The sequence below is a fragment of the Pseudopodoces humilis genome, chromosome 6 (genome assembly GCF_049639895.1).
Source record: "Pseudopodoces humilis isolate 2021_Gansu_Grassland_sample_001 chromosome 6, ASM4963989v1, whole genome shotgun sequence".
Taxonomy (NCBI): Eukaryota; Metazoa; Chordata; class Aves; order Passeriformes; family Paridae; genus Pseudopodoces; species Pseudopodoces humilis.
Window position 1 is genome coordinate 191795 of NC_142205.1, and position 24687 is coordinate 216481.

At 49.8% G+C, this 24687-nt stretch overlaps 1 protein-coding gene across 1 annotated transcript in view; it reads right to left on the reverse strand.

Annotated features, from left to right (window-relative positions):
• Positions 1-573: 573 nt before the first annotated feature.
• Positions 574-24687, reverse strand: part of LOC102105832 (GDNF family receptor alpha-4) — a 67940-nt gene continuing 43826 nt past the window's right edge. The window contains exons 2-8 of the mRNA XM_005532574.3: positions 15772-16050; positions 12719-12799; positions 9084-9429; positions 5858-5967; positions 4375-4509; positions 4001-4158; positions 574-1047 (exon numbers count right to left, since the gene is read on the reverse strand). Coding sequence (XP_005532631.2) covers positions 901-1047; positions 4001-4158; positions 4375-4509; positions 5858-5967; positions 9084-9429; positions 12719-12799; positions 15772-16050 — 1256 coding nt within the window. The 3' untranslated portion in view covers positions 574-900. The remainder of the gene's footprint in view (positions 1048-4000; positions 4159-4374; positions 4510-5857; positions 5968-9083; positions 9430-12718; positions 12800-15771; positions 16051-24687) is intronic.

The window sequence follows — 24687 nt, forward strand, 5'->3', positions numbered from 1 at the left end:
CTGATGGTGAAAAGCCTGGAGTGGGGCAACATTGGCCTCTGGTTGTTTGGATGTGACAAAAATGCCCCAAACACTGTACAGGAGCAGTGCATGGAGATGTTTGGGTTGGGACACAAAAAAATCAGCCATAAACAAAATGCAACACACGAGTTTCTTCCTGAATACCATCAATACAGGACACGGGTTTCCCTAAAAAGGAGGGACAGGTGACAAGTGGGACACGGATGCTGGTTGCACTTTGGCCATGGTTTTGAGAGGATGGATAATCCCTGCCAGCCAGTTCAGAGTGTGGTTACTTGGTCCTCTGCAGAGGTGCTTCAGATTCCTCTCCAGTGAACAAAACCAACCTTCTCACCAGTCATCTGGTTTCTTCAGTCTGAAGGAACCAGGTGTGCTGTCCTTCAGGTCCTGAGCAACCCTGGAGACAGTCTGAACTCCACATCACTTGATATGTCCTGTCAAGAGCCCCTCAATGTGGGCTTCAGGAAACCTCCTGACAGGTCATCCATTCATTCATCCATCAAAAGTCTTTCCCCTCTTGGCTGGGGCAGGAAAAAGCATTTCCTTTGCAGCTCTCATTTCTTGGATCAACTCTCTCCGTCTTTTCCAAGGGAATTGTCCATGGCTCCAGCCCTATCCACAGAGAGCTGGAGAAACAACAACCAGGCTGTGTGTGGAAAGGTGGCCAGGACCAAGAATGAGCTGGTTGTCAACAATGCTGATCATATAAAATCAAATAAACTGGCAGACAGATGAGGAGGAGGAAGGGATGCCCAAACACTCACCTTGCCTTCCCATCCCCTCCCTTCTCCCTGCTCTCCTGAAAAAGTTACTGCTCTGGTTGTTGAGTAAAGAAACCAACACAAATTGAGTCTCTGCCTGGTGTGTGCCAGCCCTGCCTCACATCACAGGGAGGCTCAGCACAGCAGGAGCGAGGAGAAGCCACATCTGCAGCAGAGAGGCCACCCAGCAGGAAGGGGCTGCTGGGCTGGAGGTCCCTGAGGACAAACGAGTGGAGCCATGCAGGAGCCTCTCCTCTCCAGCCACCTGCAAGAGAAAGGAGACAGTGTGGGGTGAGAGGTGTGGCTGATCAGGGAATCATGAATGGTTTAGGTTGGAAGAGAACATAAATAAAGACCATCCAATTCCAACCCCCTGCCATGAGCAGGGACACTTTCCACTATCCCAGGTTGCCCCAAGCCCTGTCCAACCTGGCCTGGAAAAGCTTCCCAGGGCAGTCACAGCTTCCTGGGCACCCTGTGCCAGGGCCTACCTACCCTCACAGCCAAGAATTTCTTCCCAATATCCCATCTAACACCGCCTCTGGCAGTGGGAAGCTATTCCCTTTGTCTTATCATTCCAGGCCCTCTTCCAAAGTCCCTCTCCAGCTGTCCTGGAGCCCCTTCAGGCACTGGAAGGCCACAATTAGGTCACCCTGAAGCTTCTCCAGGCTGAACAATCCCAATTCTCTATTTTTCCTCATTGAGAGGGGCTCCATCTCTAACCAAACTGGTGTCCCTCCTTGGCAGAGGAGGATTTGTGGCTTGGGGCTGTGCAGCCCCCAGTGTGTGCAGGTGCAGAGGGGCCAGGGCTGATTTCAGATCCCAGACTCTGGCCTGGAGGTCAGCACAGCTCTTCAGGAGATGGTGGTGGTGGTGGTGTCCCAGCAGTCACTTGTTTGGACCCTGGCTGGAGGTGTCTGTGTGAGTGGAGGTGTCTGGATGCCCTCTCAGCTCAGTGGTGATCCGTGTGTCTTACAGAGCCGCTGCTGGCCAGTGCCTTGACCTGGTGACCCTAAAGGTGGGTGTGGAATGTACTCCATGGTGCTGGGAGACATTTCACTAGCTCTCCCCCTCAGGTCCAGAGGTGCCAACCTCATTAAACATGGAATGGGATCTGGATTTGAAGCTGAGTCCAAAGCCAAGACCCAAATCTCTGTTTTCTCTCGCAGTGCCAGCAGGGATCACGCTCCAGCAGCACTCACACTTCAGCAGAGCGGTGTGCTGCTGCCACGAGGAGCTTGGAGATGTGGCAGGGCCATACTTTACTGCAGCTGCTTTTTCCACCTTCCCACTGTGCCAGTCACAGACGGTTCACAGCTTCTCCATCACTTACAGCATGAAGTTCTCAGCTCTAGATCTGGACCTGAGGCCACTACTTGGATTTCTCTGAGGCCTGGGGAGCACCAGCTTGAGGGAAATCCTCCAGATCTGTTGGGTGCCAAGCCTGTGGCCTGGTGAAGGTATCCCTGTGCTCTGCAGCAGTGCCACCAGTGCCCTGGAGAGCAGTGAGGGAACCTGAGGCCACTTTTCTCCACCTCCCAACCCGCTGCTCTGTGAAAATAGGGTGGAGAGAGGTGAATCGGGTGTTTTCCCAGCAAAAGAAACAGCGATAAGCCTTAAAATAACCTGCATTTGGAAGCTTCTGAAGGTATCAGTCAGCCCAGCACAAAGCCCAGGCTCAGTCCTTGGAGTCTAGTTAAAACTAACAGCTTCTGTAACCTGAACGTTCAGCAAATCAGGGTCACTGTTAATTATTCAATAGTAAAATAATTGAATCTGAAAATTACGCTGGTGTGGCAAATCAAGGTCATTTTGTTTTATTTAAAAATAAAATATTTAATGCCTGTCATAGCCATCATCAGTAAATGAGCATGTTATTTGTTTTAAAATAACTTCAATTTAATATTATTTTGATAGTAATAATTTGCTGATGAACAGAACCTTTCCTTTCAAATTTTCCGATGCTTTGCAAACCTTAGTTAAACCCTGCGTTATGACCTCTAGAATCCTCAATTAGCAAGGGAGGAACTTGTGTCCTGGGAGGCTGAAATGTTTGTCTGCTGCTGAACTGATGCTCTGAAGGGTGGTGAGGAGCCAAGGCAGCGCTCCTGGCTGAGAAACCCATGGATTTTGGGAAGGGAAGGTGCGGGAAGGGAAGGTGTGGGAAGGGAAGGTGCGGGAAGGGAAGGTGCGGGAAGGTGCGGGAAGGTGCGGGAAGGTGCGGGAAGGTGCGGGAAGGTGCGGGAAGGTGCGGGAAGGGAAGGTGCGGGAAGGGAAGGTGCGGGAAGGGAAGGTGCGGGAAGGGAAGGTGCGGGAAGGGAAGGGAAGGGAAGGTGCGGGAAGGTGCGGGAAGGGAAGGGAAGGGAAGGGAAGGGAAGGGAAGGGAAGGGAAGGGAAGGGAAGGGAAGGGAAGGGAAGGGAAGGGAAGGGAAGGGAAGGGAAGGGAAGGGAAGGGAAGGGAAGGGAAGGGAAGGGAAGGGAAGGGAAGGGAAGGGAAGGGAAGGGAAGGGAAGGGAAGGGAAGGGAAGGGAAGGGAAGGGAAGGGAAGGGAAGGGAAGGGAAGGGAAGGGAAGGGAAGGGAAGGGAAGGGAAGGGAAGGGAAGGGAAGGGAAGGGAAGGTGCGGGAAGGGAAGGGAAGGGAAGGGAAGGTGCGGGAAGGGAAGGTGCGGGAAGGGAAGGTGCGGGAAGGGAAGGTGCGGGAAGGGAAGGGAAGGGAAGGGAAGGGAAGGGAAGGGAAGGGAAGGGAAGGGAAGGGAAGGGAAGGGAAGGGAAGGGAAGGGAAGGGATGGGAAGGGAAGGGAGGGAAGGGAAGGGAAGGGAAGGGAAGGGAAGGGAAGGGAAGGGAAGGGAAGGGAAGGGAAGGGAAGGGAAGGGAAGGGAAGGGAAGGGAAGGGAAGGGAAGGGAAGGGAAGGAACGGGAAGGCAAGGGAAGGGAAGGGAAGGGAAGGAAAGGGAAGGAAAGGGAAGGAGAGGGGAGGGAAGGGAAGGGGAAGGAGGGGAAGGGAAGGGAAGGGAAGGGAAGGGAAGGGAAGGGAAGGGAAGGGAAGGGAAGGGAAGGGAAGGGAAGGGTGAATCAGGCCTCCAGGAGGTGGAGGGTGGGTTGGATGTCTGCATGTGACTGAAATGACAACAGGTGGAAGAAGGAATTGAGGTGAGGAGGCTGCAGGAGACACAGACATGTCTGATCATCTCTCTGGGCCAGGCCTGCCCTCTCCTACCTTGGTGGGCTGGAGGTGCTCCAAGCTGTTCTCTCTGAGGGTCGCCACAGCTCTGTTGGCATTTTGCTCCTGCTTGTACGTCTGTGTGGTGGGAGGGATGGACGGGGCCATGGCTGTGTTCAGGTGAGTCCCGTTGCCAAACGCCTGAATGGCGTTTTCTTTGTGTGGGAAAGATGGAGAAAAGGGTTGTCAGGGCAGGGGGAAGCATCCCTTTCCCAGTCTCTTTCTCTGCATCATCCAAATGGACGCCTGAGGCTCTTCAGAGCTCCTTTGCTGGTAACACAGGAGCTGGACACCTACAGACCCTGCAGGACCGTGGCATCTCCATGCCCCCATGCACAGAAGCCTCAGCAGCATGCAGCAGTGCCACTTACGGAGACAGATGTTGTTGGTGAAGAGGTGCAGGAAGCTCTCACACTCTTCCTGCCGGTTCCCGCTGGCGTTGCAGGTGCACCAGGGAGCGATGCTGGATGTTGAGTTGTCGATGTAGTTGGGGGTGATGGGGCTGCCTGCCGGGACCGACGGACAAGTGTTACTGCAGGGCAGGTACTTCAGGAAGGGTCAGTGACCTCCCTTCGTGCTCTCCTGGGTTACTCTGCCTCAGCCAAGCCCCTCCATGACAGCAGCAAAACCCTTCAAGTGCTGATGTCATGGGTCTGGTTTGCTCCCGGGGAAGAGAAGAGGAGCAGTCACAACCCTTTTGGTCACACCACCATCACCAAAGCCTTCAGTCAATTAAAAAGTGCTGTCAGTCCAAGGAATGGGCAGTTCCTGGGAATTCAGGTTCCCTAATAACATTCAGAGAATAATGGAATGGTTTGGGTTGGAAAGGACCTAAAAATAATCTTGTTCCACCTCACACCTTCACTATCCCAGGTTGCTCTAAGCCCTGTCCAACCTGGCCTTGGACACCTCTGGGGCAGCCACAGCTTCTCTGGGCAGCCTGTGCCAGGACCACCTCACCCTCTCAGCCAGGAATTCCTTCCCAATATCCCATCCAACCCTGCCCTCTGGCAGTGGGAAACCATCCCCCCTTGTCCTGGGACTCCAGCTCTTGTCCGAAATCCCTCTCCAACTCTCTTGGATTCACTTTAGACCCTGGAAGGGGCTCTAAGGTCTTCTTGAAGCCTTTTGTTCTCCAGACTGAGCATTCAAAACCTGAATGTGAATGAAGATTTTCATGCTGCCATAAAAAAAGCCAATCTCAATCTCCAGAATGAAGGATTAAAATGGAATGAAATGTTGGCCCAAAAATGTCAGTCTCATCCATCAGCACACTGCTGGTCCAAAGGCCACTGGCACTTCTCTTTGTACTTTTGTCTGTGCCAACTGCAGCCAGCTGGGCTCTGCAGCATCTGAAACCCCAATCTGACTCTCTTTGAAGTTGGGAAAATGGCAGTGCATGGTGATTTCCAGTGGGATCACTGGTGATGGCATCAGGGAATCCCTGGCAGAGCAGACACCCTGGGACAGCCCATATATTTCCACTGGAGAGAGAAGCTCGAATCTTGCAGTAGCTCATGGTTTTTCTCCCTCCACTGCAGCCATCCTAAAGTTACCCCATACCCATGACTCAGTCATGTCACTGGAGGGAGAAAAACCAGCAGCAGGTTGGATGTGGCTTGGAGCAACGTGTTCTGGTGAAAGGTGTCCCTGCCCATGGCAGAGGGTTGGAATGAGATGAACTTTACAGGTCCCCTCCAACCTGAACCATTCCAGCACTCTGTGATGTCCCTGAGAGCTCAGCTCTCCACCTTACTGTCCTCATAGCCGGAGTAAGAGGAGACATTTCCCACCCAGAGGAGACATTTCCCACCCGAACTGGGAAGGAGCCCACGGGAAGGAGGCGTCTCTTACCGATGATGCCGGTGTAGGCCAGCAGACAGGCGGCGTAGCTGTCCCTGCGGCAGCCGCTCGCGGCCTGCGGCGATGGCTGGCAGTTGAACTGGAATTCTGCATAGCGCGACCTGATGGAGCCAGAGCACAAAATGGGGCATTTTACCACAGGTGACTGAGGAAAAAGGGGTGCAACAGCACACTCGTGGTGTTTACAGAAGGGAACGTGTTTGTAAAATGCTGCTGTAGGTGTTATCCAAGCAGTTTGAACAGACGTCCTTTTACAATCTCCTGCCCACCACAACAAACCCAGGAGGAGGCTTCGAACAGGTTCTGCAGTTAATGTTTTACAGACTTCCTCCTCCAGACTACATGAAAAGTCCAATCTTGGAAGAAATGTTTGTTTTCTGTTGTGTGAGATTGGTTTTTGAGAGAAGAGCTGTTGTCAGGTATGAAATCAGTCTGTGTTGCCATTTTCTATCTTGGGTAATAACTTTGCCTAAAGACCCCAGCCTTCATTTTCAGTCTGATCTGATGAAACAGAGAATTGCTTTGGTCCAGTTTTTGTCTCTAAAGGCTCTAAATACAGCTGAGGTCAGCTCAGATCAAGGGAAATGTCCTACCCATCACCAGGGCTGCTGCCCCACCCTCTGTTGCAGATGCCCATTCTCAGGAGAAGGACTCTCTGGAGCCTGTGGAGCCTGTGGAGCAGGCAAATCATTCTGCCAACCACTTATCTGCCACGTGACTCTTTAGGCATGGACCAGCTCCTGGCAGCTGGTGCTGTTTGGAGATCATAGGGTATCTGAGGCGTCAACACAGGGCTCTCAGGCAGGACGTGGCAGCAGCTGGAGATCCTGATCCCTCTCAACATTCACTCCGTGGCCAGGCAGGAAGGGATTTCACATGGCACTTGAGCTGCTTTGGAAACTCAAGCAAGCACCAGGACTGACAAGACTTGGAGGGAGGGTTCTTTATGTGACAACCTGCACGGTCTGAGCTGAGAACTGAGAACCTCAAATGTTTACCCTGCCTGGGCAATCTCAGAAAAACTGAGCATGTTGCTCCTCCCAGACATCCTCTCTCTTCCAGACATGTTGCTCTTGCTCCTGGTCAGTGTCCACATCCCAGTTTGCACTTTCCAGCCCACTTCACCCCTGTGCCCTAGCCTTCTTCTTTTTCTCATCTTTGTTCCCGTATTTGCCCCATATCAACCCTTTTCTCCTGTAAAATGGACAGGCAAAATCTTCTTTCCCAAAACTTGCTGCATTGTTTAGAGATTTAGAGAAGGGAGATAGTGACTGTGGATTTTATATCATCCATATTAGCAGAACCCCCCGCTCTGAGGTGGGAAGTTCAAAGGGCTGGAGCTGTGCAGGAGCTGCAGTGCAGACAGGGTGAGACCTGGAGGGTTTCACTCCATTTCTTTATGATTTATTCCTGGCTCTCCTTGTGGATTCTGCACTGCTGGCTTTGACCAGGTCACACGTCAACCTCTTGCTCCCTCTGTGTCTCTAGAGGATATTTTATATTATATATTCAGAGACCAAGGGACCAGATAATTAACAGCTGTGCTGCTTGCAGGAAATAGTTTCCAGTCTCCTGGGGAGTAACACTCTCCCCTTTGAACCTCTTCTTCCCCCCCTCACTGGGCCCTCTTGTCGTGTTAGGGAGAGGGCAATATCCACCCATTTCAGGTTCCCTGGGTAGCCAGGGGGCAACATCTGAGCAGGGCCTGGTCAGCTCAGGGGCTTTGCATCTTTCAGAGTCTACTTCTGCACAGCTCAGGTGTTCTCTGTGTTTCTGGGCTGCAGAGTGCTGAGGGTATCTGCACTTTCATGTTTCCAAGAGGATGCTGCTGCTCTCACCTTCCTTTGTGAAAATATGTAATATTTGTATTGTAATTAAAAGATGATGTGCTGGTAGGGGACGGTTGCTGGAAGTTCAGCTCAGGAAGTCCCAAACCCCCCCAGCAACTGGAGACTGAGACAATACAGGGAGGTGTGTCCTACACTTGTTCTTGTGCTCTTCCCCAGGTGTCTGCTCATGGCCCAGCCTTGTGCAGGGCACTGGGCTGGGGCCCCCATGGTGCTGTTATTGTCCTGCATCTCTCACTGCCAGGTGGGCTCCACTCCCGAGAGCTCTATGTGGATTAACCTTTTGGAATATCAATGGCTTTTTGAGAAACAGGGAGGTGAAAATAGTACAGATGAAGGAAAAGCACTGAAGAGGTTCTGGTGTCAGTGTGCACATGGGATGGGTGTGTGTGTGTGCCTGGGGCTGCATGGAAACAGAGGAGCAAAGCAGGCTGGCCACAGACTGTGTGGTGGATCTGGAATGACACCAGGACTCTGAGACTCCTGTTGCAATCACCAAAACATAGAACCACAGAACCACAGAATGCTTTGGGTTGGAAGAGACCTAAAAATCATCTCATTCCACCCCCTGTCACGGGCAGGGACACTTTCCACTGTCCCAGGGTGCTCCAAGCCCTGTCCAGCCTGGCCTTGGGCACTGCCAGGGATCCAGGGGCAGCCCCAGCTGCTCTGGGCACCTGTGCCAGGGCCTCAGCACCCTCACAGCCAGGAATTCCTTCCCAACAGCTCATCTAAATCTACCCTCCTCCAGCTTTCAGCCATTCCCCATTGTCCTGTCACTTCTTGCTCTTGCCCAAAGTCTCTCTCCTGCTCCTTTTAGGGATTGGAAGGTGCTATAAGGTTTCTCCAACACCCAGCCTTGCAGCAGAAGGGTATATTTTTTGCATATGTCAATTAGTTTTTCTAATTAAACAAGCAAACAAACATGGCTTTAAGGCCTTCACAAGTGCCTGTGGCTGTCAGGATACCTTGGATGCTCCTTGAGGATGCTCTGGGCTGAGGAAGAGGGACAGTGAGGGAGATGGATTGGTGAAAGTGGCTGTAAGGACCTCTCCTCCATATTCCTGCTTAGCCTGCACCTTCCTGGAACTATTTCTATAGCAGGTCTTTCTCTAGGATGAAAGCCAAAAATCCATAGAAAATGTCTAAAAAACCTCAGCATGATCCACTCACACCTCCTTCTGTCTGTTAACAGGTTCTGTAGGACACCAGGACATGGCTCCGGGAAGGGGCCACCGAGGCACGGTGGGCTGTGGTGGGATGGTGCCCCAGGAGCACCCTGCAGGTGACAGCTCCAGCCACAGGGCTGTCACCAGCCCCTGTCCGAGGGAGGGCCCTCCGTGTGGGCCAGCCCTGCGTGTCAACCTGACCTGCAGACGTAGTTTTCCCGGCAGGAATCCAGAGGCGCCAGGCAGTTGGGCTTGTCCTTGGTCTCGTAGGAGCAGGCCGGGACGATGGTCTGCCGGCGGCGCTCGGCGCAGGCCGTGTCCTCGCAGGGGCAGAAGAGCAGCTCGTGGGTGTACTCCGGGGGCACGCGGTCGAAGAACTTGCGCAGGGCCTTGTGGCACTTGGAGCGGTTGCAGGTGTCGGCCCGGGCCAGGCGCCGGATGCAGAAGGAGACGTACTCCGTCCGCAGCCGCTGGCACATCTCATCCACGTTGCAGGCCTTGGCGGCGTCCAGACACCGGTTCACCTGTGTCACCTCATTCTCAGACCCTGTGGGGTGGTGGGACACGGTCAGGGGGTCTGCGCTGACCTCCCCGCCAGCAGCACCCCTGGGACCTTCATCCCCACCCTGCTCCCGTCCATGGCCACCGCGGTCAGACCACACCTGCTCCAGGAGGGCAGCGGACGGGGCGAAGTGTAGGTTTGTGCAGGACCACATCCTCTTTCCATATTCATCTTTTCCCAAGAAATGCCACAGTCACAGACCAGACTTCACCCCCAGAGCTCCCTTTGCCAAGCTCATGTATTTAATAAAATGAATTTTGCTTTAATCTGGGCATCTGGTACCACTTTGCTAATGCAAATTAACCAGCCTGAGGCCTGGAAGACAGCAGGCATTAGAAAATGCGTCTACTTATAGCCATAAGTGGATCCACTCGAGTGCTGGGATCTCCCCTAATGGACCTCCCTGTTTCTGCAAGTTGCTCAAGACCAAAGACCGAGTCAGTGGCAAGGCTGGGTGTCTGCACTAATTCCTGCCACCTCAGCCTCACTGCCCTGGCTAGGGAGTTCCTTTGGCCTCTGCAGGGTCATGTCTGCCTTTGGCAGCAGCTCTGTTAGTTCACCCCAGGATCTGCCCAGCTAAGTCAGACCTGTCTGGGATGCAATGTGCCCCATCCAGACCAGTCCAACCCAGTATCCCCATGTCCTAAGTAGTGACAGTGCCTTCACAGGGATCAGAGGTACCACCCGGCTTCGTGCCCCTGGGACCTGATGCTGCTGCCATGTGAGCGCACCTGGGCCTCTCTTCACACCCTTTTCAGGGTCACCCTTCACTCACATCAGCAAAACCACTCTGCATGTCAACCCACCTAAACTAGAGGAGAAAGAATGTCCCAGTCTGGGTGGGAGAGCAGAGATGTACTGTGGGATGCAGGGAAGGTGAAGGAAACCTGCTGTAAGAGGAAAAGTCAGGAAAAAGAAGCAAAAACTGTATTGATGGATGAGAAAAACTGTGTCTGCAGTGGGAAAGTAGGGATCTCATGAGTTGATATGCCAACAGCCTTCTCTGTAAATACAGGGAAAAGGGAGAAGGAAAGGTATTTGTCTAACACTGGTTGTAGGGCTGCTTCCAAGGTGGATGGGGGTCTGTTTTATAGAGGGGAAAAATGCTACAGTGTCCCTGCAGGAGTCAGTGGAAACATCAGACTGTGTCTGATTGAACAGATAAAACAAGGGTCCTTCAAGCTTGAGGGAGAAAATGAATTTGAAGCTGGTTTTCACCTCTCTGAATTAAAATAATGACCTGCAGCACACCAGAAGGACTTTCTCCCCAGCACAGAAAGATTTTTCCACTGAGGAAAAACCCCAGAATGATAAATTCCCAATGCAGAGTCAAGCCCTATCTTTGACTGGGAGTTAAAACCAGCCAGTCACTGCTGACAAGTGTTAAAACATTGACAGTATCCCTGAGCACTTCAGAGCTGGCTGCCCTCCTTTATTTCCCTGACTTCATCACATGCTCCTTCTCCCAACATTTATTTCTCCCTTCCTGTCGCCTCCTGCTGCTTACAGTGAGCTGAAGTCAAATTCCAAGTTTTTCAGTTATTTTATGATGGGTGAAAGTTTTGCTTGCTGTGCTTCCATCACTAAATACTTACCTTTAAAGCTGCCCAGAGGTGAATTTTTTCACAGCATTGGTTTATGCTGGGGAGCTGCCAGCTGATGTGTAGGAAACAGTTACTTGGAAGGGTTTCATACCCATTCAGCCAATAAATCACAGGGACCATGCTGGATTCTCTCCTCTTCCCACACAACAGCAGTGGATGTGCTTTTTAAATCACTGCTACAATTAGAGTGGAAGGATATGGATCCATTTGTACAGTTTTAGTAGTGACCATATATTGTTTATGTAAAATTTAGTTTCATATACCTGTTGTCCATTTGGCTTATGGTCACAGAGGTGTCTTATGTTTCAACAAGTTCTTAGGATTTCTTTTTGGTCAGTTTGAAAGAGGGTCCTTTGGCAGTATTGACCACATGACCTTGGACACTGGATAGGCAGAGGGCAGCTGGTCATAAGTTATGTTATGGAAGATATTGATTAGCATGAAAAAGGACAAAAAGGTTAAGAATTTTCATGTCCCTAAGTGGATGCCAAGTCCTCTGATGAACCCCTGCTGCTCTGGGCCCTTTTGCTTTGCTGCACAACCTATTTCCATTTGCTTTAAAAACCTGAAAGTGTGCTAACCATGCATAAAAATCTGCATCCCTTGATTTCCCCTTGCTCTGAAGCTTTCTAGAATTCAGCAGAAGGGGAAAACCTCCAGTAAAGAAAACCATGACCCAGCAAAAAAGATTTCCTGTCCAGGCACCGATCTGCCAGGTGGAGTGAGTGAGAGCGAGGTCAGGGAGCCCCTCCCATCCCCCTGCTCCACTTGTCCAGGGCTGATGGGTCAATTTGCTCCGGGACATTTTCACCCAACAGGTGCCTGGCCATGGTGGGGACTGCAGACACTCACCAGCTGCAGGGACACGCTGCTCCTTCCTCACTTGGGTGCAACTCCAGCTGTGGATGTCACCCAGAGCAAGGCACACATGTGGAAAAGCTGTTTGGGCACATCTGCCAGAGACACAGGAGGAGCACATTGCCTGCTCCCAGACAGGCAGTTTGGTAAAACACCCACTCTTGGTAAAGCTTCCCCACGGCTGTGGCGAACAGGCTGGCTGTGGTGGCAGCTGTGCCACTGGTGATGGACAGACAGCCACACTCACCTTTGAGCTGCTGAGCTCTCGAGGAGTTAAAGGTGTCAGGCTGCTCTGCTCAGCTGTGAACAGGATTAGATGCAGAGCAGAACAGGCTCTGGATCCTGAGGTTGCCCTCAGGGCAGGTGGCTAAAGGCTGCGGCTGGAATCAACACATAGGTTGAGTTACCAACCTTTTTCCTGCAGAGCATGATCCTGTAACTGATGTGGAAGCACCCTCTGGAACCTCACAACGCCCAAGCAGCTCTTTGGTGAGGTGTCTGCATGGAACAGATCACCCACCTGCTACAGACAGTGAATGTGCCTAGGATGGGTCATTGCAAGGGGTCTTTGTACCACATCTCTAAGTCCCAGCCCTTCATAGTACAGACACAAACAGCCAAAAGACAAAAATCACAAGTGTTTTTTCCCAGAACACGTAATAGTTTAGCACAGGAATCAGAGGCAACTCCTTGGAAAAACAATTTCCAGACCTGAAGGAGTACAAAGGACTTCCCTGTCTGCAGAGTGAGACCCCACAGCTCTTCCTCCCCCCCTGCTCCAGGAGGGGTGGGAGCATTTCCCACCCACCTACCTGCAGTGATGGATGCCAGCCGCACGTAATCAAAGCCCCTGATGAACGGCTCGTAAGGGGAGCTCTCCAGGACATTCATGCCTGGGGGAAAGAGGGAAATCGGTGAGAAGGCAGATGAGGCTCCCGAGGGATGGCAGAGATGCACAAGGTTGGACATTTGCAGTGAAAGATGGTTTGGTGGGTCTAAAGGGACTGTGCTCTAAAGGCTACAAATGAATGGATTCTCAAAGTCATGGGAACAGGTGTGTGGACACATCCTTGGAGAAGGGAATAGAATGTAACTGGCTTTTAAAATATAGATCTCGGTTTTGGAGTGGGGCAGCCTGTCAGGGACTGTTGAGTTGTGACTCTCTGTAGCTCAGGCTCTGGGTGTACTGCAGGGATTTCCAGAGAGGACACCAGGCTGTAGCACAGCCTCCTGCTCATGGGCAGAGCTCAAACCACCAGCTCCCTACGCACACAGGCTTTCCAACACTTCGTTCATTATTGCTGTTTCTTCTGTGCCCCTCCCTGAGTCAAAGGTCCTCACCTGTTTTTAGGACACAGACAGGGCTGTTCACAGGGCTGTGTGTGATAACACAATCCCTATTTACTGTCACCTCTCCCTTTCCCCCTGTCAACAGCCTTTCCTTACTTGGCACAAAGCTAATGACCCGCAGCTCCTGCAGAAACTTCCTCTCTTTGTTTTTAAGTCTCTGGGAGCCTGATTTTATTCAACTGGTGCTTCCTTTTCATCTGTGCAATGGTCTGTAATGCCCCATCATCCTGATGGATACCATGGAATATCATTGAAGCAAACAGCTCAGTATCTGTTGGTTTTTTATTAGACATTTGGATGGATGTGGGCAGCAGCAGGAGATGCACTGGCTGGGATAAAAGGACCAGCCAGGCTCGTGCTCCGGGCATGTGCTGAGCTCCAGCTGCGGGCAGGAAGGAGTGGCTCCGTGTCCACAGCCCTGTGCAATCACCACCGGTGCATTACAAGGCAGCTTTACACCTTCATTGAAATATCTTGCATCGTTACTGACTGGAGAGGGGCCCATTTGTATTTTCCAGCATAGCAGTTTTATGTCCTGATGATAAAGCACCTTATCAGAGAGTTGTTATCGGGCTGTCATCATGTTATTGTGTCTCTAAATGGGAAGGTGGCTAAACATGGGCAAGCTCAACAGAAGCTGAGTAAATAGTGTGTTTTGTAAATTCCCTGAGCACAATTGTTTTTGCAAGAGGGCTTCTAGGAAGCTTTCTGCAGCCTCCTGGGTATGTGTGATTGAGAAACAAAGCTCTACATGGACCGTGTGGATTTGCTTCCTTTCTCAGTCAATTAAACATGTGTAAGGACTCTGAAACATGGGACTGCTACGAAGTATATCTCCCTGGGGAAATCAAGGCAAGGAAATCAAAAGTTTGGTGTGTGAATCTGCCTTGCAAATGAAGTCAGTTGTTTGAAAAAGAGTGGGGCTCAGGGCATGACAGCAGAGAAGTGGAGTAGAGCTGTTGTCAGCCTCCAAGGCCAGCCCTCTCCCAGTCATTTGCAAGGTGGAAGTTCCAGGCCAGTGGGCAGAGTCCATCCAGCACCAAACTGCTATTCTGCATCTGGAGACTCTGAGCTGGCCCCAGCCTGCTCTCAGCACTCCTTGTCAGCCTCCCTCTTCTCTCCCTTCTAGTGGAAGGTGTCCCTCCCTGCCCATGGCAGGGAATTAGAATTAGATGTTCTTTCAGGTGCCTTCCAACATAAACCATTCTGTGTCCCAGAGCTGGAAACCCTCATGACAACTCTGCCTTACCCAGCCATGTCACAGGTGACCTGTTTCCAAAGTCTGAGCCATGAGGGTCAGCTTGGAAGGAGCTGTGACATTTGACATGAATGGAGGAGCTGGATTGCTTCCCCAGGCTTCCCTTCAGTGGAAACAAATCTGGCACATAATTATGGGAAAGACCAGAAACTGGAGGGTGCTGAGGTCTTGTATTTCCCCAGTTTGTAGCACCATGCTCTGCACCCTGCAAGCTGTGGCACCTGAAAGCTTCCCAGGAACTTGATCAACCAGTTTCCATCCTGGCAAGCCTGTGCACTGTAGTGTCCATCCTCTTTGTTTTGCTTGGCCTTTTGGCCTGTGGTCTCACCCCTGCACTTTTCCTTTCAGGTTTCTGCCAGCAGTGTTTCACAGCACATGGCTGGAAGGCTCTGTTTAATTCCCCATTTTAATTTTCATGGTGCATAAAATACTCACCAGCCTGACAAGGAAGAGTTATGGTCACTGAGGTGCAATTTTATGGTGACTCTTAAAAAACTCAAAATCCAAACTTATTGAATACTGGCTCTGGGAACTCTTTAAGTTCCAACTTGATGTCATCAGCCCCAAATCTTCACTGACCCAAAGACACTGGTGCACTTGAGCCATTCTGAGAGAGTGATTTTTTAAGTTCATGCTGTTTTTCCTCAACATAGCCTGTGCTTTATGTTGCGTTTCTACAAAATCTACCGTGTTCATGCTCTTAGTTAATATACTTAGATACAAAATATGCATTTCTCCAACGAAAGATCTCAGTGTATATTGGGAATGTCATAAAAAAGAGGTTGGGTTAAAAAAAAGGCAAGGAGGCATCTCAGGTTTTCAGTACTGCTTTCCCCAAAATGTCAATACCACGGGGATCAATAGGATCATCAAATCTCTTGAGCTGGAGGAGGCCCACAGGGACCCTCAAGTCCAACTCCTGGACACAGGACACCTCAACAATCCCACCCTGTGTCTGAGAGCGTTATTCAAACGCTCCTGGAGCTCTGGCAGCCTTCGGACTGTGCCCATTCCCTGGGGAGCCTGGGCAGTGCCCGAGATCCTCTGGGGGAAGATTCCCAAGATATTCCCTGATATCCAACCTAACCCCCTCCAACACAGCTTCATGCTGTTCCCTTGGGTCCTATCAGTATGTCCTGGGACAGAACAGGACAATACAGGGGTATTTTGCAGCAGCTTTGGAGCTGGGGGGCTCTGTGGAATTCCTGTGAGCCATTTCAGGAAGATCATCAGAAAGGAGCGTCCTGCTCTACTGACCTTCCATCAGCGTGTGGTGGATGCTCCAGTAGACGCTCAAGCAATGTTTCTCCTTCTTCATGCCCCGCTTGCACTTGCAGCCGTAGAGCTGGCTGGAGAGCAGGGCCGTCACGGTGCTGCGGCACTGGCTCTTGGCGCCGGGGCCCAGCTTGTTGGCGCCGTTGCCGGCGATGCACTGCCGCAGCGTGCGGAACTTGGCGCTGCACACCGGGTCGTTGGTGCAGGACTCGCCCGCCTGCAGGCAGTCCCTGCTCGAGCCCGCCGCCTCCGCCATGCCTTCTGCAAGGGAACCGAGAGCCTGTCAGCTCATGGAGCAACCCCCGCCAGAAACGGGCTGGGTCTCCCGCTGTCTCCTTCTAGGCTGCCCAGAGAAGTTGTGGATGCCCTGTTCCTGGAAGTGTTCAGGGCCAGGCTGGATGGAGCTCTGAGCAACCTGGGACAGTGAAAGGTGTCCCTGCCCATGGCAGAGGGGTGGAACCACATGACCTCTGAGGTCCCTTCCAGCCTAAGTCATTCCATGGTTCTATGACAGGATCAGCCTGGTAGCAGCATTATAGGTTACAGAACCTTGACCAGTCCCTGGTGTTCTCGGAGAACAAAAATATTTTCAAACCCTTTCTTTCCCAGCTCTCTATCTCATTTCTGCCCTCCAAAGGCGTCAGTAGCCCCATGTTAAGGAGACCCTGGCCTCTGCTCCTTGAATATGATTTAACCGTGCCTACACCTTCCTGGAGCTATAAATGTCTCTCTGTGGGTGTTTTGACATGTAGTCAGCCCACATATATCCCAGGAAGTGGGATATTCCCAATTCACTGTCACCATCTCCCCAGGACTCCCACCGTTTCTGTTCTGGCTTTTTCCAAGCTTTTGTAAATTGTCTTCAGAGTTCCTCTACCAACAGGAAACGCTGTTCCCCATTTGGAGAGGAGAGCCCAAAGCCTGGGAGGAAGATGGTATTGCTACACGTACACCAATAAATGAATCCATCAGGGCTCAGTGGTGCTGCACCTCAGTGCCAGGAGCAGACCAATCCTGTGTTACTCGTTGCTCTTCCTCACTCCAGCAGGCTGGACACATCCAGCTGGGTTTTTGGGGATGTGCTCACCCCAAGGCTCGTGGCTGAAGTGCTGCTCCTGGCAAAGGGCAGGGCCAGCGGCTCCGCCGTGCTCAGCAGGACGTGGTTGTGCAGCACCCAGGTAGTGACAGGTGACAGCTGTTGTGGTCTGGAGCATTTGACATAGATCAGGCATGACCACCCCACGGCTTGGGAGAGTGAGGAAGAGGCAAACCTGGTTTGTGGAAGGGGAGAATCAGTCCCAGTGCCCGTACAGTAATTTTGGATCCTGCTGTACTATAAAAACAGAAACTGCTGTCATGACCTTGAAGGAGAACTTCTCAAATACTTCCCAAAGGAACTCTCTGTCTCTAACATAACTTGTCTTCCCTTTGGATAGGAACCAGAAGGGAAGGGATAGAGAAGAACATCTGCTTTTTGACTCCCTCCGGTGTCTGCTTCTGGTGAGACCCAGCGTGGACAATATTAGAAAATCCTTCTTCCTGTGAAAAATGTGAGTCCCTGATCTCCATCTCTGAGGGCTTCATGAAATCTCTGCTTTCTCCAAGACTCTACAGATCTCTTCATAAAGTCCCCTTTTCTGCCTTCCAACTTCTACCTCTCCTTAATTTCTGCACCTCCCAGTTCAGCACTCGAGCCCAGTACATCCATTTCTGTTCCCTCAGCAGTCACAGTGTGTTTGCTAAAAGGAGCTGTCTCTGTTGCTCTTGATTAGAGTAGAAAGTAGCAGCTGGAGTTCAGATACTTCAATTATGTTTATTACAAACTTTGGGTGAACCCACCAGGAGGTTTCCTCCTGAAATACCCCAGTGGAATCTCAAATGAAAAACCTTTCATCTAACTGCAGACTATTTCGAAGTGCCTCATGGCCAACGTCAAGCTTTCAGGTATTTCAAATCTCACACCATCTCAAATCTGAGTTCTCCTGCCCCTGATTTATTCATAGACCTGGTTTATTTAGCACTCGAGGCTGGTTTGGATCTGCCAAACATGGAGAGAGAAATTATTTCCAACATGTGGGAAACTCTGCCTAGGGCTGTCATATACTGAAGAACTTCGAACACAGGGAACCAGTTGCCTTGAAATATCATTTGGGCAATTTGCAATTTCACTGAGATCCATAAAATGAGCTCGAGAACATATCTGAGCAGAATCCATAGGAATAAAGTAAAAAAATACTTGGCTTCTTTTACTGTGGTTTTCTCCAAAGGATCTCCTCTGAATGAGGATAAAGCCCAGCAGGTTGTATTCTAGAAGAGATGACTTTGTCAGTGTCCTGTCAGCTGCTAGAAAAGTAGGTTAAAATAGAAATTATGACCTTCCTTCCCTTTCTCCGCTACATGAATTGCAGAAGATACTCCCCAGGATGGTTATAAACACAACCAGCCTGTAAAAGCTGTAAAACACTTCGGGACCTCACTTTAAATAAATCAATCAGATTGACCATTTGAGAAATTTTCCTGTAAAATTTTAAATAAATATATCCTCAAACCGAGCCTTGCTTCATAGAACAAAGGCCAGGGGTGAATATTTACAGCCCAAACCCATGGCATAAAACACCCCCATTCAGACTTTATGACAGAGGTGCTTGAAGCCACTTGGAGTGTCACGAATGACCTGTTCTGTAATTGTGTCACTTAAAAACCAAATCATTCAGGAGCTTTTATTGTTAGCGCTGTCTTTGCAACTGAGACAACATAACACCACGTTTTTCTCCTCACACTGCCCCTGAGAGAGTAATTTTATGCAACATTAAGACAGCACCTCTTAGGGAAAAAAATAAATCTCCATGACTTATAAAATTGATAGTGCTTCCTAACAGGCAGGGACAAGAGCAATATTAGGTCTTCTCTCCCAAAGATGGAGTGGCCTTTCTGGGTTTGCCTTCAAAAATAGCTCCTGGCAGGCTCTGTGCCGCAGGATTCTCCTCCTCCTTGACTGACCAGGGAATTGGGATATGCACCGAGCTGTGCGTGGCTTGGGCTTTCTGTGTCTCTGCTTTTCTAATTGCAGCCCTTCCAGCTCCCTCTGCTCCCTTTAAAAGGCCATTTGTCTGGAGTTTTATTCCTCACTCCCTGCTAATTTCACGCTGTTTACGGTGGGCAGATGGAGTAATGAGTTTATTTTCGCATCCTGTTTGTAGCTGTGCTCCACATCTGTTTCTGCTCACTCTTATCTCAGTGCCATTCACCCAGAGTTACTCCTGAAGCGTGGGAGTAGAGAAAAATCTGTCTCTTCCCATTTGAACAGACCCTCAGTCCCTCTCACACAGGTGTCTCAAAGGGCATTGTGCTGGCCCAGCAGATCTGACTCTCCTCCAAGGAGACAATTTCCTTTCTCAAGGAGGTGCAGCTGTGCCTGGGGTACAGAAGTGTGAAGGTGATTCCTTGTGGGCAGGAAATAGTGAATAAAACGCCTGGAGAGCACAAATGTGGAGTCCTGTCACTCTCCCTTTCTTACTCACCTTGGGTTTTAGATGTTTTAGCAGGAACCACACCAGTTCCACCGGGAGTTTTGGGATTAAACTGGATTATAAACATGTATGAACTGGGCTCCAGTTTATATATGAATTCAGCATGAATCTTTTTACACTCCTCATTTGAGGGGCTGGTGGAATTTGCTGAGAACATCTCAGGAATGTAAGGTCTGAGGGTGTTGAAGCAATATTGGAAAGTTCAGCCCAATAACGTGCTGTGTACATTACAAATGTGCTGCCTGACTCTTTGTCCCTCCAGTTCTGACCTTTCATCCCTTCCTTCCACATTATGAGCAATCTTTGGTCTGCATTGGATCTGTGCCTCCATGCAGGACTTTACAGATACAGAGGAGATAGGAATAAACACAGCAGCATCCACTGAATATTTCCTCCTCCTCCAATCGCTGATCCATGTAGGAGATAAGCACACTGTACGGACTCAAACCCAGAGGAAACATTCCCCTGATCTGTCTTGCTGTTTATCATAGATTTATACATGACACCCAGATACCATGACAAGTTGTATCATGTCTCCATTACCCTTAAGGAGAACAGAATTCATCATGAAAACCCTCATAATGACTTGGGGTGAAGTCTCCCTAGATATCATTATTCCCCTACACTAACACATCCTTTTTGACAAGGCTTCAGCCTTTGTTTTCTAAAGATGCCTCTGGAATGCCCCATCCTGCTGGACTGACTCAGCCAGACTAACCACCAAGTCAGCTATAAACAATATTCTTATGAAAGGAGGATGGAAATCAGACCATCACGCTCAGTGCATGACCTGCTTGTAAATAGTTGTGTATCTATTTTAAACAAGTTTAATCCATCAGACCACGAAAAAGGCTTAAAACTTTTGTGGATCCATGAAGTCCCAAAGTGGGTACAAGTTCTTCTGAAATGCTGGGAATCTGAAACTCAGATCACACAACAAAGTACAAGTTTTGGCAGAGAAAATGATCCATGTCACATTGATTCCTTCTGGAATCTGGGGACACCATGATATTGGTGTGTTGGGAAGCTTCAGTCCCTGACTTCTGCTGGAACAGAGGCTCTTCTCCCAAAGCCAGGCAGTCATACAGGGTGATTAGGGTTTGTGATCACCAGGATCTCAACACTGGTGCCTATAAAATAATCATCCCATCCTGTGGGATAACTGGTGGTCTCTGGGTACCAGCTCCTTGTATGTCAAAAGGAGACAACATCTAGCAGAGAACAGCAAGGACAGCTGAGGTCTCAAGGGCCAAAGGTGATCCTTGAGTACTTGCAGTGGATATAAGACCTTAGGTTCCACCTAAATTTGACTTTAAAATGTCCTGGCCAAAGGGAAAGACAAAGATTCTCTGCTGAGGCTGAGCAAAACAAACTTAGAACCAGGACAGCTCCTTTTTGTGGTCTAAATTTGCCTGGGTCTGCTCAATCACAGCACCTTGTGATCTTTTTTCCCACCTCTGACCTGTCATGTTCCTCATCTGGAGATGTCATGGGCTGGGCAGGGCTCCCACATGTCCCTGTTCACCTGAGAGATGATGGAGAACAAGAAGTTTGTTCCCTTGTCTTTCTGTGGCTTCAAGTCTAATATTTGACCTGCACAGAGAACCATAGGACAGGAACCATAGGACCATTTCGGTTGGAGAAGCCCTTTCAGCTCTCCAAGCTCAAGCATTCCCCCCTGCACTGCCAAGGCCACCACTGCCCCCCAGTCCCAAGTGCCACATCCACACGCCTTTGAAATCCCTCCAGGGATGGACACTCCACCAACCTCCTGAGCAGCCTGTTCCAATGCCTGACCATAATCCAGTGCCTGACCAAAATGCTGCAGAAAGCACTCTCAAGGAAGGTGACTCAATAAGAATATTGAGGATTCTCGATATTCAAATGGTCTTTGCTTTTCCAGTTAGGCTGTATCCCAAGGAGACACTGTGAGCACCCTGTCACAAAGAGGAATCCCTTAAGCGTTCAGTCAGGCCGTGGCTGCAAAGGGACTGCATGCACTTCCACGGATGGGGCAGCCAGCACCCCTCTGGGCAAACAATTACAATTGCAATGTTGGTGACTTTCTCTGTGCCAGCTCCTTGGTCATCAGCTGGACTTGTCACACACAAAGGAAATCAAGATTCCATGCCCTAGCCATAATTCTGAGGTAAGGAACAAGCAGAAGGATGTCAGTCTAAGGCAAAGAGCGTTCTGCAGATGCCAGAGGCACAGGAGGAAGGAGGCTTGGCCATGTGCAGGGGCATGCAAAGACAAATGAGGTCTGTGTATGGGGAAATTGGGAGAACTAAGGAATGACTTAAGCAAGGCAGTATTTGTGCTATCAGCAACATGCTGGACACTCACAGCAGTCTCCCCCCACCGGGGCTATGTGTTCCAGCTCCTGACCACCACAGGGCTGATTTTCCAGTCTTCAGAGGAAAGAAAGTGCTGTGTGCTGCAGCTCCTGGAACATCACAGAGTCCCTGGTGCTCCAAATGGCTGCACTGCTCAAGGCAGAGAGCCATAACACAATATCCTATAGCTGCAGAGACAGAACTGAGACAGACACTGAGACCCCCAAAGAGTCAGCACAGTGGTGTTTGGGTTCCTCAACCATCCACACCTGGAGCAAGATTTATCTTTAAAGGATAATGTTGTGATTGGATACTGGAGCACATACTGCGACATGTTCTCTTGGTGTCCTTCCTAGACCAACCTCACCATTAAACCCTTTGCATCTTCTCCTTTTACAAGCACAAATTCTTCTCATGTTGCAGTTTATGTTCATCCACCACTAAAGCAGCATTCAGGAGTCATCAGCCACAGAGTCTGAAGTGACTGAGCTCCTCAGACATCACTTGGTTTTGTACATGTATTTTTATTTCTCTATCTGTGCATCAAGATCAGCTCAGCTTCCCAGCCCAGATTTGGATAAGCAAGGCAGTCTAATTCTCATCCTTCTGAGGAAAGTTTCAGCTAACAACACCAATGCCTTAAAGCCAGTCTGCTTAAGTCCAGCAGAATGAGATCCAGATCTTTCACAGTGCCTGTAGTGGTTTTATACACATAAAAATAAAACATCTGAGGATTTTTTAGCTCCCTTAGCTTCATTTTGCTTCAAATCATTTTACTGAAGAGTTCTGGCATTCGCCAACTCTTCAAAATCTAGCAAAGTCCTATTAATTAACTGTGCACTGATGTAAAAAATGACCACTTGGGAAGCCCATATGTGTCACATAAAGGTTTATTGTTTCCTCCAGGGTAACTTAATATGAGAGTCTGTAATAATGCAGTCTCAGAGTCCTATGGATAATCCCACAGGTCCACCACATCTGACCCAAGGTAGAAACTCTTGACACATTTCACACACACCTATTTCCTCCATCCCTGTGTTCACTGGTGGTCACTGCAGTGGATTTTCATCCCCCAGGTCCTACAGAGCCCCTCAGGGCTGTAGCACTGACACTGCTAATTCCTGCAGCTGTGCACTGTGCTCTCAGTACAGAAACCTCTGATCTGGATTGAATGCAGCTCCCAAGCCTCCTTCCAGTGGCATTGTTAAAAGCTTTCTGCAGTGCCTTCTCTTTGGCACGGCTTCCAGGACTTTATTCCCGATGATGTTTGAGATGAGAGAAATCTCATCTCAAATTTTTGAGATGAGCCAGGGCAGTTCTCCACACAGCATTTAGGAAGATGCCTCAAACACTCCCAGGACAGTGCCTGCTCTCAGCTCTTGTTTTCCTGGTTTACACTGCTCAGACTCCATGGATGCAGCTGGAAAATTAAAGCTGAACACCCTTCTGTCTTCTGGCAGGTGAATGAGCTATTTCTTTAGGAACGGTGAAACTGGGGTCAATTTTTTTATTTTTTGAGATCCATTTGCCCTATCTGAATTTTTTCTTTAACATCTCCTGCAGCAAAGGCATCCCTCTGTACATGAAGATGCTTTCTGCAGAGTGTTTGAGAAATCAATTCCACCAAAGGAATTGTGTCACACTGTCCTGAGTCGTCCCCAGAGGGATTTACTGGCCAGATGGTTGATCTTGGGGTGAAATATTCAATACCAGCTTGGAAGGGGCTCTGAGCAGTGTTATCTAGTGGAAGATGCCCCTGCTCATTGCTGGGGGTTGCAGAGATGACCTTTAAAGGCCTCTTCAAAACCCAAATTATTCTCTGATTGTCTGGCACAGCTTGCCCAAGCTCAGGTGCTTTCCTCTCTTTGGCTGGCAAAACTCCCTGTCCACGCCAGCACTCCTGTTTCACTTGGAATCCTTCTGCATAACAACGCAGAAAGAACAGTGAGCTCATTTAATTCTGGGAGCCAAACCCTGCAAATCTTTCTTAGCTGTCAAAGCAGCATTTCTGTAATCACATGGCTTTGGCCAGAGTCTGCGTATATATCAATTCACTTACACTTTCTCCCAAATGTCCCACATTTCTGATTGTAAATTAGATTTCTTTTGCCATGCCCTATTTTTTGACCCTTTTGCTGCCCTCTCCCCCACCCCCCCAGTCTATGTGGATGGCAATGTCCTTATTTCCTCCAGATAACTCTTGTACTTTTCTGTCAAAAACCTTAGGAGCAAGTTAAAAACCAGAGGGAAATATTTATAAGGAACATATCCCATCAGGGGCATTGGCAATGCAGACTTGCAAAGTCCTCTTGGTCAGGGCAATTTGCAAAGACCCATGAGGGGCAGATCACAGGATGAAAAAACCCCACATCTCCAGCCATTGTCTTCAAAATATCTCCTTTGGTACACAAGGAAAAAAAATTCTCTGAATATTCCTGCTGAGTTGTTTGGGGTCTAATCTCCATCTGAGGGATGTGTCCTTCATTCCTGCTGCTCCCAGGGGCAGGCATATTGCAGTGACTTCTATTTTTAAAAATTACTTTCAGTGTTTGCAGATTGCCCAAACCCTTCCCTAAACTTCTGCCTCATGAGCAGAGCAGCATTTCTGGAGGCTGAAGCACTGAGGGGTCAGGACCTGACAGCACAGATTTCTGTGCCCTGCTCACCAGTGCCATTAAAGACATCTCTACACTCTTTTATTTTCTCTTTTTTCCCCTGCTCTGTACTTCCTTGCAGTGTATCACTTTCCTGCTCCAGATACCATCCAGTGATTCTCATTCTTTCTCACATTCACAAAGATTTTCCATCTGCTGTAGTCTCTGGCTGCAGCCAGTTCCTGGAGGAGCTGTTCAGCAAAGAAGAGGTGATGGGGTGAGGCTGAGGGTGAGGAGAGGGATGGTTGTGCTGGTGATCCACTGATGGACACCATCACTGACACAAACTGGGACTAGGAGTGGATCTGGCGTTCATGCCATGGGTTTCTCCCTCTCTGACATAACCAAGAGCAAGATCCTGAACCTCTGCTGTGGTGC